At 28.7% G+C, this 13,279-nt stretch overlaps 2 protein-coding genes across 2 annotated transcripts in view; one reads left to right on the top strand and one right to left on the bottom strand.

Moving 5' to 3' along the window:
- The first annotated feature begins 7,255 nt into the window (after positions 1-7,255).
- On the top strand, positions 7,256-8,958 carry LOC111717357 (uncharacterized). The gene is made up of 2 exons (XM_023492889.1): positions 7,256-7,390; positions 8,559-8,958. Exons 1-2 carry the CDS (start codon positions 7,271-7,273, stop codon positions 8,766-8,768), a joined length of 330 nt encoding a protein of 109 aa, XP_023348657.1. The 5' UTR covers positions 7,256-7,270; the 3' UTR covers positions 8,769-8,958.
- Positions 8,959-10,387: 1,429 nt separating this feature from the next.
- The window catches only part of LOC111716631 (solute carrier family 2, facilitated glucose transporter member 8), a gene marked incomplete in the record, with an annotated part of 18,397 nt that continues 15,505 nt past the window's right edge, over positions 10,388-13,279 (bottom strand). Inside the window, 4 exon segments of the mRNA XM_023492141.1 lie at positions 10,388-10,641; positions 10,966-11,053; positions 11,162-11,270; positions 11,623-11,713. Coding sequence (XP_023347909.1) covers positions 10,591-10,641; positions 10,966-11,053; positions 11,162-11,270; positions 11,623-11,713 — 339 coding nt within the window.

Here is a 13,279-nt window from a genome sequence, read left to right as displayed (position 1 = left end):
AGACACTTCATAAAATGAGTTAAAATTTAGCAAGGCAAACCACTTTTGCATGTGGAGCAGTAGTTCTAAATTATTTTAGATTAGTTTAGGGTTAGTTTTTTCTTTTTTTACGCAATGCAGACTGACCCTTTTCTTCTATCTAACAGAATTCATAGTTTAAAATATCTAAGGTCTACTACATTGGGTAGCAAAGATATAGGGATTATAAATATAAGTTTGTGAACAACTAGCAATTCATTTAGACATTCTTATCTAACAGAAGTCATAGCTTGAAATATCGAAAGTCTAAACAGCTTGCAAAAATTATAATTTGTGGCGTTTTTAGTTCTTTTCGTGTTTTTTTTTATGTTACTTACAAAGTGAGTAAAAAAGCGGCATTAGCTTTAGTTTTCAAACCACAATGAAAATGTTTTCAGAGTTCATGTTTGGGGTTAAAAATATCAAATATAGTAAGACAAGTGCTAAATTTTTTTTTAACACAAACAACGCGAAATAAAATTATTTAACATTTTTTTCTTTTTAAAAAAAATCGATTAAACAATTAGTTTTTTTTCTATTCTAAAGTTTCATAAAAATATATTGATGAATAAAACATATCACGCATTTTCCATTTGATAAAATATTGTTGCATGTTAGTAAGTATCTACATTTCCAAATTTTTCAACCTAAAACATGAACCATGCCAACTGAAGTTATGATTTCAAGTAGTTAAATAAACATGAAACACAGCAATTGTGTTTGTTCACAGACCCTTTCCACTTAATAAGTTGATTTTTTTGCAATTAGTAAATCATTTGCTTTATAACAGAAAATGCATATGTAAAATTTCTTAATGTCGTATTCATTTTCCAAAGTTTTAGTGGGTTTCATCAAACAATGGCAAATCAAAACCTTTAATTTCCAAGAAACATTAATAAGATTTGAATTTTTACTAATAGCATGTTACAAAAAAACTCGTTTACACTTTAGAAAGGAACTAAGTTTTTTTTTCAAATTTACAAATCCATATATCTTTCTAACCCGATGGTTTAAACATTGTATATTTCAATATTAATGGTCTACGACATCGGGTTGCAAAGATATATTAAAAAAAATCAACAAAAAATAGTCAAAAATGCATTTATTGCAATAATTCCTGACTTGTGATCACTTAATAATAAGAACTTTTAAATCAACTGTCTTCCTCGAAACATACACCACAATCCACTTTCTGGTCAGGCACTTTTTCAGACTGATAACAACGTCATTTACCCAATTTTTATTTTGAATAAATTTGTTTTGCTAAATTCTATGTTTTAATTTAATATTTAAAGGTGTTGTCAAATGTTTTAATCATAAAATTGTCTCAAAAATGCAAAAAGTCCCATCTGTCAAATGTAATGTTTGCCACTTCAAGGAAGATTAGAAGTTTTTCTTGTGAATAATCAAATTTGCATGCCATACATAAAAAATTTTTAACTTTTTATAGAATTTTTTTACAGGAGTGTTTTTTTATTTCATATGTCGTAAGCTTTATATTAATTGTGAAACTTAATATCCATTGGTGTTTTGTAATAAGTTTTTCACTTAAATAAAGATACTATTTTCTAACAAGTTTATGAAAAATAAGAAGTCTTCAATGTAAACAATCAAACTTCCATTCCATACAAAAAAATTATAATATTAAAGAAAATATTTATTTTACTGGAGTTTTTTTTATTATATGTCGAACGCTTTATATGACGCATATGTAAAAAATCATATCTGTATTCTGTATTCTGTATTCTGTATTCTGTATTCTGTATTCTGTATTCTGTATTCTGTATTCTGTATTCTGTATTCTGTATTCTTGTATTCTGTATTCTGTATTCTGTATTCTGTATTCTGTATTCTGTATTCTGTATTCTGTATTCTGTATTCTGTATTCTGTATTCTGTATTCTGTATTCTGTATTCTGTATTCTGTATTCTGTATTCTGTATTCTGTATTCTGTATTCTGTATTCTGTATTTTACTTGTCAAATGTCTCATCCATGAAATTGTAGCACAAATCATAAGTCGCAACTGTCAAATTATAAAATTATGAAATCAACAAAAAAAATCAGACAAAAAGTTTAAACAAAATTTGCATTCCATACCAAAAAAATGTTGCATGAATTTTTATTTTAAATTTAGGTTTTCACTTGAAGGAAGATACAATTTTTTACTAAATGAATGAAAAATAAGATTTTTTCCTTGTGAATAATGATAATTTGCTTACCATACATAAAGAAAATCATAATTTTGAAGAACATTTTATTTTTTTAACAGAAGTGTTATTTTTATGCCATCTGAATTATTAAAAAATAAGTTTTCCTTGTGAATAATCAAATTTGCATTCCAAAAATAGCATCTGTCAATCGTCCAAGAAATTATGAAATTTAGAAGAAATAATCTATTAAAGAGATGTTTTTGTCCCCAAGATCTGTGTTGTATGAGTTTATATATTGATCTACCAGGGATTGCAATCTGGCAGCACTTTTATACTGAGAAGAGCATTAACAAGATTCCAGCTGCTTCTTAGACATGAGAATATCAGAAATTTTTCTGATATACTGGAATGAAGACAAAAATCCGAAGTAATTTTTAATTAAATTTGCATTCCAATATGAAAAAAAAACATAATTTTGAAAACCGACATTTGACATATATATGACATATGACATAAAAATAACACTCCTGTTAAAAAAATGTACTTAAAAATTATGATTTTCTTTAGGTATGGAATGCAAATTTGATTATTTAATTCTTATTTTTCAAATTTGGAATGCAAATTTAATTGAAAAATAATTTTGGATTTCATTTTTTCTTCCATGCATAAAGATTAACAAAATTTTGAAAAAAAAAATTGGGGGAATTTTTATTTTTAATTCAATATATGAAGGATGAAATAAATTTATGTATAAAAAACATAATTTTTTTTCAGGAATTTTTATGTTAATTAAATATACTTACCTAAAAAAATATTCGATTTTCCTTTGAATTCATGACAACAAAAAAGATTTTCTTTTGAATAATTGAATAATTGAACATATTTTTTTTGAATTTTTTTTTACATTTAGTTTATAAAAGTGTTTTATGTCAAGTATTTCATTTGATAAAAGATACGATTTTCGATTAAATTAATGAAAAATACGAAGTTTTAATTGTTTAAATTTATGCGTCATATGTTGATGTCAAATGTCCATTGTCATATATGTAAATTGCTTTACTGGAAAAATGTCTCATCTATCAATAAGCGTCATATGTCGCATCTGTCAAATGTCAAATAATTTATGAAATTTACAAAAAATATCCTAAATCATTTTTATTTAAGTTTGTATTTCCAACTTGAAGATAATTTTGAAAAAAAAAATTTTGCGAAATTTTTTTATTTCTTAATTTAATATATGATGGTGTTTTAAGTCAAGTTTTTCACGAAGATACGATTTTCTACTGAATTAATAAAAAAATACGAAGGTTTTCTTCTGAATAATCAAATTTGTATTCCATATAAAAAGAAAATCGTAATTTTGAAGAAATTTTGTTTACCAAAGTGTTTTTTTATGTCATTTGTCACATGCTTCATATGCCGCATCCGTCAAATGACATATCTGTAAATTGTTTTACTTGGCAAATGTGTCATCAATAGAATTGCTGTAAATGTCGAAAGTCACATTTCTAAAATATCAAAGAAAATACGAATTTTTAAAAAATTAAATTTGCATTCCATACATAAAGAATAACATAATTTTGAAAAAAAAATTGGGGAATTTTTATCTTTTAATTTTTGCATTATATACAAAAAAAGTTTTTTTTTATGTTAAATATGCGTCATGCTCATGTCGCATCATGAAGCATCATAATCCGAAATTCTTTTTTAATTAAATTTGTATTCCATACATAATGAATAACATTATTTTGAAGAAAATTTTCTTTAGGAATTTTCATTTTTTAACTTATTATATTTCACTTGAAGGAATTAGAAAAATAAGGAGTTTTCCATGTGAATCAAATTTGCATTCTTTACAAAAAGAAAATCATAATTCTAAAGAAATTTTTTTTTCGGATTTTTATGTTTCATATGTGGCATCTGTCAAATGTCATATCTATATTTTGTTTTACTTGAAAAATGTCTCGTATAAAATTGTCTACAAAAATCACATGTTGCATCTGTCAAATGTCAAAGAAATTATGAAATTTAAAAAAAAATGCGAAATTTTTAAAAATTAAATTTGAATTCCAAAAATGAAGAAAACATAATTTGCGGAAATTTTGATTTTTTAATTTAATATATGAAGAAGTTTTATGTCAAGTTTTTTAATTAAAGGAAGATACAATTTTCTACTGAATTAATAAAGAATACGCAGGTTTCTTGTAAAAGAAAATGATAATTTTGAAGACATTTCTTTAGGGGGTGTCATACTATGTTGCATGTTGTAGGAGAGATGAATAAAGTATCTGTAATAGTAAGCATTATGTAACTGAAGCTACTCCAGAAGATGTAGATGAAGTTGATCCAACAGATCTTGCTCCTCTCGTCAGAGGATCTGCTCCCATCGTGACTGCCCCAGCCTCCGAGGATGGAGATGTAGCTGAGGACAAGGTAGATGACGAGAATGAGGATGATGATACAGAGGGGCTGGTGAAGGCAATGCAGGAAGTTCTGGATAATTTGGAGGAACTGAATAAGAAGCTTAGAGGCCTCGTGTCCCCCACTCCAGGGGACACAAGTACCCAACAGCCCCCTGTACATCCAATTATTGATGTATGGGATACAGGGAAGGCTTGGGGGCAAGAGTCTGACCTTTACCCTAAAGCAAGCAGGGATGATATCAGGTTGTACAACCTAATGTTGATATCATCCCTGCCAGGAGCGCGTCAACCGACAGACCTGGAATAAAGAAGATAAATATCTAGTTGATGGGTTGGCTAGTATATTAGACTCAGTAGGCTTACTGAGAAGGTGCTCAAAGATCAGGCTAATGAGCCTAACAAATAAAAGGATCATAACCGATTATTAATCCATCAAATTATCGTCATAATGTATTTGTATGTTCATTTATTAAAGATGTATAAATAAATGTATATGCTCTGCCTAAAGATGTTTATTAATAAGGGTGTTATCAAAGTGTAAAGATAATTGATCATATAAAGGTTAGATCCAAATAGGGAGATGACCCGATTTATGATCTTATCAGAGTGCAAAGATAATTGAACACATAAAGGTTAGATCCAAATAGGGAGATGACCCGATGTGTGATCTTATCAGAGTGCAAAGATAATTGAACACATAAAGGTTAGATCCAAATAGGGAGATGACCCGATGCGTGATCTTATCAGAATTTGAAAATTTATGAGTTATGATTTATTGCATCAATTGGTTTGTCAGAAATTACGACAATCAATTTTGGCGCAGTTAAGTGAGAGTCTCTTCTTTTTAACTTTAATAATTTATTTTAATTAAATTTTACAATATTTTAAAACTTCAATATGATATCAGAATCAGATGGAAACATTTTGAGACTTCTATATTTCTTGTTTTTCATTCTTTCTTCTTGATCATCCATTCCTTGACCATCCTTCAATCACACTATGGCTAATTTTTAAAATAAAAATAAATGAATTTTTTTGGATGTTTTCTGCAGCTAGCCAAATTGCAGAGGCAATATCTTTATTTTATACATACTGTAGTAATATCTTTATTTTATAAATACTGCGGTAATATCTTTATTATATACATACTGTGGTAATATCTTTATTATATACATACTGTGGTAATATCTTTATTATATATACATACTGTGGTAATATCTATATTTTATAAATACTGTGGTTATATCTCTATTTTATACATACTGTGGTAATATTTTTATTGTAAACATACTGTGGTAATATCTTTATTTTATACATACTGTGGTAATATCTTTATTTTATAAATACTGAGGTAATATCTTTATTTTATTCATACTGTGGTAATATCTTTATTTTATAAATACTGTGGTAATATCCTTATTTTATAAATACTGTGGTAATATCTTTATTTTATACATACCGTGGTAATATCTTTATTTTATAAATACTGTGGTAATATCTTTATTTTATAAATACTGTNTTGTGTCCCTAATATCTTTATTTTATACATACTGTGCTAATATCTTTATTTTATAAATACTGTGGTAATATCTTTATTTTATAAATACTGTGGTAATATCATTATTTTTTACATACTGTAGCAATATCTTTATTCTATACATACATATCCTTATTTTATAAATACTGTACGCTAATATCTTTATTTTATACATACTGTGCTAATATATTTATTTTACAAATACTGTGGTAATATCATTATTTTATACATACTGTAGCAATATCTTTATTCTATAAATACTGTGGTAATATCTTTATTTTATAAATACTGTGGTAATATCTTTATTTTATAAAGATATTATACAGTATGTATAAAATAGAGATATTACCACAGTATTTATAAAATAAAGATATTACCACAGTATGTATAAAATAAAGATATTACCACAGTATGTATAGAATAAAGATATTGCTACAGTATGTATAAAATAATGATATTACCACAGTATTTATAAAATAAAGATATTACCACAGTATTTATAAAATAAAGATATTAGCACAGTATGTATAAAATAAAGATATTAGCGTACAGTATTTATAAAATAAGGATATTACCACAGTATTTATAAAATAAAGATATTACCACGGTATTTATAAAATAAAGATATTACCACAGTATTTATAAAATAAAGATATTACCACGGTATGTATAAAATAAAGATATTACCATAGTATGTATAAAATAAGGATATTACCACAGTATTTATAAAATAAAGATATTACCACTATAAAATAAAGATATTACCACAGTATGAATAAAATAAAGATATTAAATACTGTGGTAATATCTCTATTTTATACATACTGTGGTAATATCTTTATTTTATACATACTGTGGTAATATCTTTATTTTATACATACTATGGTAATATCTTTATTTTACACATACTGTGATAATATCTTTATTTTTTACAAACTGTGGCTATATTTTTATTTTATACATACTGTGGTAATATCTTTATTTTATACATACTGTGGTAATATATTTATTTTTTACATACAGTGGTAATATCTTTATTTTATTTATCTTAAATTAAATAATATTTTGTATTAAAATAAAATGTGTACTTTTAGAATAAAATGTAAATGCCACATGATAACAGACGCTTCTAAATTCCTGCATGTTTCTTGTTCAGTCATGGAGTGGCGAGGAGAACCTAGAGAAGAAGAAGAGTGAATGGGAGTTTACTCCAGCTGAAGGAGCCACCGAAGAACCATCTTTCAGAATACATATTGTCCAGGTATATTCCAGCTGAAGGAAATATACTTTAGAATACATATTGTCCAGGTATACTCCAGCTGAAGGAAATATACTTCAGAATACATATTGTCCAGGTATATTCTAGCTGAAGGAAATATACTTCAGAATACATATTGTCCAGGTATATTCCAGCTGAAGGAAATATACTTCAGAATACATATTGTCCAGGTATATTCCAGCTGAAGGAAATATACTTCAGAATACATATTGTCCAGGTATATTACAACTGAAGGAAATATACTTCAGAATACATATTGTCCAGGTATACTCCAGCTGAAGGAAATATACTTAAGAATACACATTGTCCAGGTATATCCCAGCTGAAGGAAATATACTTCAGAATACATATTGTCCAGGTATATTCCAGCTGAAGATAATATACTTTGGAATACATATTGTCCAGGTATACTAGCTGAAGGAAATATACTTTAGAATACATATTGTCCAGGTATACTAGCTGAAGGAAATATACTTCAGAATACATATTGTCCAGGTATACTAGCTGAAGGAAATATACTTCAGAATACATATTGTCCAAGTGTACTAGCTGAAGGAAATATACTTCAGAATACATATTGTCCAGGTATATTCAAGCTGAAGGAAATATACTTCAGAATACATATTGTTCAGGTATATTCCAGCTGAAGGAAATATACTTCAGAATACATATTGTCCAGGTATATTCCAGCTGAAGGAAATATACTTCAGAATACATATTGTCCAGGTATATTCTAGCTGAAGGAAATATACTTCAGAATACATATTGTCCAGGTATATTCCAGCTGAAGGAAATATACTTTAGAATACATATTGTACACCTAAATCTTAGCTATTGTAAAAATGAATAAAAATAGCCATGAAATATGCGGAAACTTTCATAAAGAGTTTCATCTAATTATCAAATTAAAAAACTAATCATCTGTTGCATTCCATTATCAGTAGGTTAAGAAGACGACATTTTATAATTTCTTTTCGATGGCTACAAGGTCTGGGTTAAACATGAAAATCTATAAATGGGTTTTAAACTGTTCCTTATCATAATATCCTGGGCATATTGAGTAATTGTTTTCATCAGCTTTCAGAATACCATAAACATTATATTGAAATTATGGCAAACTTGTACTTTTTTATAATCATCATTATTTTAGGATTACAGAACATTCTGGGTGGATATCCTGGTTACCCCCTCCACCCACCAAGGAGAAGATGTTGAAAGATTTGCTCCAGTTACTGAAGGATCCGAGGTTTATGATTTCAGCGGAGAACGAGAGCTGAGTGGAGAACCAGGACTAAATGGAGACCCAGAATTGAATGGAGAATTCAGTGGAGATGGAGAACAGTTGGAAGTACCGAACTAAATGGAGAAGATTATTTGGGAATATATCCAATACAAAAATTTGCGTGAATTATAAAATTGTTGTTTATGTACGAAATTTCTTTCGATTGGAAATTACTGCTCATTTTAGGACGGAAATTGCAGTTTCTTTTAGAGGTTTCAGGCACCATTTATAATCTAAATCATGGTTTAACTCATACACATATCCCAACAGCTAATAAACAAATTAAAAAAAAAATTTGATTAAACTTTTGATGTCACTGTGTGTCAAGTAATGCATAAAAATATAGTTTATTACACATTTTTTTATTTCAAGTATTCATTTTTTATATCGATTCCAAAATTGGGGGGGGGGGGCGAATGTCTAAATTATATTAATACTGTAAAAATGTTAAGATAAATAGTGTCACAATGGTTTTAAAAATTCCGATAATAAATTATATTTTAGGTTTATATTTTTGCTTTAAGCTGATTTGACAGAATCAAAACAGCAAAGACAACAAAAAATCTGCTCTTCATTCCATTATTTAGGACATTATTTTATTTGTTACCCTATATACTCTACATCATATATACCAAGAGACGATGATTAAATAAATGATTAAAATTCCATGCTTCTATGATAGAGATAGATTCGTCCAAAGAGCTTCGTAATATAAAGAGTAGGCTTTGGGATTGATACGCAAAACCAAGCAAGCCTCAATTTCGTTGAATAAAAAGCCATAGGATGTCGTCATTCCTATAATTTAAGAAGATTTTTTAAGCATGTCCATCACCAAAAACTTGCGTTTTTTACCTAATTTGCCGTTAGAAATGCATAACTTTGTTTATTCTAGATACACTTTATCTTCAAACAGATTGCAATGTAATTGGCTTAAAAACATTTGGCTACTTAAAACCAAGGTTTTTTAAGGCCTTGCTCACGTTACTGGCCTAAAATTCTGCTTTAGACTATTACAAAACTATACTTAATGACATCTAACAAATTTTGTTTTAAAATATGTGGCATTTTTCATACAAATGAGATGCGTAACAAAATCACAATTTTAGCTTTGTTTTAGCAGGATAGTATCCTATCCTATTACTGATTAAAAACAAAATTTAGACGTTTATAACCCTGTCGTTATTTTCCCACCATTAGTACCTACAACGATCAATTTATTTGATAACTAGAGTTTTAATGTTGATTGTTTGGATTTAAAACCACAGACTACACAGACTGCTTATATTCGTTCACAGGGTGGGCTACGTAGGACTATAGTTGACCCAGCACGACATGCTACGTTTTTACGATAGGTTTTTAACAGTGCCATCTCACGGCCACTTGTTGAATATAATACTCATTCAGGGGTTAAGTTTTATAACCTTTAAAGAAATTCTCCAATTTTAAACATGAAACATAGCATTTATGAATTCAGTCTATTTTTGAAGATTTTGTGTTTCATATCCAAAGGATCCTTAAATATCCCTGAATACAGATGTTTGGTTGTGTACACTACTTGTACACAACAGAACATGCTGGGGGAAATATCGCATATCATAGGTTTCAATCGATCGCTGTAACTCTCTTATCTCTGGAGAAAATAGGAACTATACTCTTAAAGGTTTCGTCGGATCAAGTATGAATTAGATATCAATGTCTAATATTTCAAAAACTAATTATTATTAATTGTGGTTTTGTTACAAAAGTGATTTGCGCATTTCTACAGCAGGAGCACATATAGTGATTATCAAAACCTAGAAAAACAATAATATCTTCCACTTTATTTATCAGATAATTTTGTCAAGGGTACCATTGTAAATCGAGCATTGCCATCTTAAATTGGAGGGTCAACTCGTTTCTTCTATTTCTTCTTCGGTTGATACATGTCTTCTATCTCCTCTAAACTTAGCCCCTGGAATTTTAAAAAAGTTTAATATACAGTGAGACTCGTAAAAATATGGAATAGAAAGACGACTGATAGGCTCAGCTAATGGTTTTTAATAGTTCTTTGTACAGAAAGCACAGCAACTGTGTAGTGTACGTACTGTGTATGCAGTGTACACAGATCAATAGAAAAACATAATGATAATACAGGGGAAGGAAGTTTCAATTCATGCTTATGTTCTAAACCTGACACTAAGTGTCAGGTTTGAGCTAAACCACGATTTGAAACTTTCTTCTCTTGTAATAATAAAACAATTTTAAAGATTATACAATAAACATTGAAATGCATTACCTTGGTTTCTGGCATGATGAAGTATGCTGTTATTAAAGTTAAAATAACAAAACCAAAATAGGTTGAAAACATTCCTCCAACTCCAATACTAAAAGAATATTAATGTTTTGAGTTAATTATTTCATTATAATTTTTTTCATTGCTTTTTTATTTAAATTTTTATTTTTTTGACTAAAATTTCTATGTCGCGACCAACCTATCAATCATCAACGGAACTGTTTTCAGAGCAATAAAGAGTGAAATGTTATCAAAAATACCCAGTAAACCAGAACCGAAGCTTCTCATGTCAGATGGCAGTATTTCTCCTGAAAAATTTGATATTTGTCATGAAAAATCAGGGACCCGTTATTAATAAAGGGTTATCACTACAGTACCCTTTAACCCAATATCTCATCAATAATGAGGAAGCTATTGTTATTTTTCTAGTTTGGTGTTAAATTATATAACTTCCTCTATTGTTTTGTAGCTAGAAATCTGCTAGTCTCTTTTATTAGGAAACCACAATTGAATATAACTCTAGCATTTAAGTCATTTTTTCTTGATCCGATCAAGCTTTTAGAGGGTACCGTTGTGAATCAAATATGTAACTTAATGGAGGGTCAGTTGGATAAACATATATATTAAAATCTATATAAAATTAATAATTTAATTTTGAACCTTGTAAATTGAAAACTATGACACCATATCCTAATCCGTATCCTGTACACTGCAGCAAAATGGCCAAAAACGGAATCCAGTTTGTAGCAGTCTAAAGTAAATTAAATTATTTATGTTTTTAGAATTAAGATTTCAATTTCCAATTGCGCAATAATAGCGCACAACTTTATCTGTGGCTGGCAAACTTATCTGTACAAATTCAAAATTTCACAACAAAAATCGTGTTGGTAGGACAAGGATTGTACCAATGTCTTTGTAGTAATAAATATCAGAAAAATAATACAAATTTTTAGTTTTAGTGTTGAGACATAGTATAATAATACAGCCTTTTATTAAAGTTTACGTAAAATTGCTCCAGCAGACCAAATTATTATATGTCTTGACATAGGGTATTACTGAATTCCCATGTTTATTGGGACACCCTGTATGTGAGTTATAACCAGAGGAAGTGGAAACTATAGAAATGTGGATATCAATGCTTTATCGTAATTTTTGTTAATCTACAGATTAATTTAATCCCGTGAAGTCCCAAACATGTTGGATAAGAAAATGTTGAACCTTTTTGAACAGGGTTTCATTTAATGAGTTAAACTAATGCCCAATTTAAAACGCTATCCTTGAAACCATAATCTGATAAAAATTTTTTTGGAAGATATCGTCATTTTTCTGGGTCTTAAAGGGAGTGTTCGCGAAAAATGAAAGGGGGTATTGGCTTAATGCGATAAAAAAGCGCTTTTCATCGCTACTAATCTTACTTCTATCTGTTGCGTCTATAAGGAGAAATTTTTTAAAAACGACTAATACCGAAGAACGCAGCGACCATTCAACTCGGATCGTAAACAAATCATTCAGATATTACAAACAGTAGTCAACGATAATTTTTGACGCATTCGTATATAGTTAATATTTCATAATATTTTTGATTTTGTTTTTTTAAATAATTTTTCGCTGGCGCTGGATTTTCGAACATGAAAATGTCGTCTTCATTATCAAAAATCCTCGAAACAGGAATAAATGTTTTCAAAAGTAACTCTCAGATCATGAAAAAAACAAAATATTATAAAATATCCACTATTTACGAATGCGTCGAAAAATAATCGATGACTTTTGTTTGTAATATCTGAATGATTTGCTTGGAATTAAATTGATTTGTTTACGATCCGAGTTGAATGTTGCATCTTTCTGAATTTGTATGGACACTGTACTACGTTCTTCGGTGTGAGTCGTTTTTAACAATTTTCTCCTTATAGACACAACAGATAGAAGTAAGATTAGTAGCGATCAAAAGCACTTTTTTCTCCCTTTAATCTGACCTTGATTTCTGGGTATATGTAGGGACTAAACAGTCCATTAATCTGACCTTGATTTCAGGGTTTATGTAGGAACTTAACAATCCCTTTAATCTGACCTTGATTTCTGGGTATATGTAGGGACTAAACAGTTCCTTTAATCTGACCTTGATTTCAGGGTTTATGTAGGGACTTAACAATCCCTTTAATCTGACCATGATTTCTGGGTTTATATAGAGACTAAACAGTCCCTTTAATCTGACCTTGATTTCTGGGTTTATGTAGGGACTAAACAGTCCCTTTAATCTGACCTTGATTTCTGGGTTTATGTAGGGACTAAACAGTCCCTTTAATCTGACCTTGATTTC

This window comes from Eurytemora carolleeae, unplaced genomic scaffold, assembly GCF_000591075.1.
Source record: "Eurytemora carolleeae unplaced genomic scaffold, Eaff_2.0 scaffold83, whole genome shotgun sequence".
Taxonomy (NCBI): domain Eukaryota; kingdom Metazoa; phylum Arthropoda; class Copepoda; order Calanoida; family Temoridae; genus Eurytemora; species Eurytemora carolleeae.
This window is presented reverse-complemented; position numbering and strand designations above follow the sequence as displayed.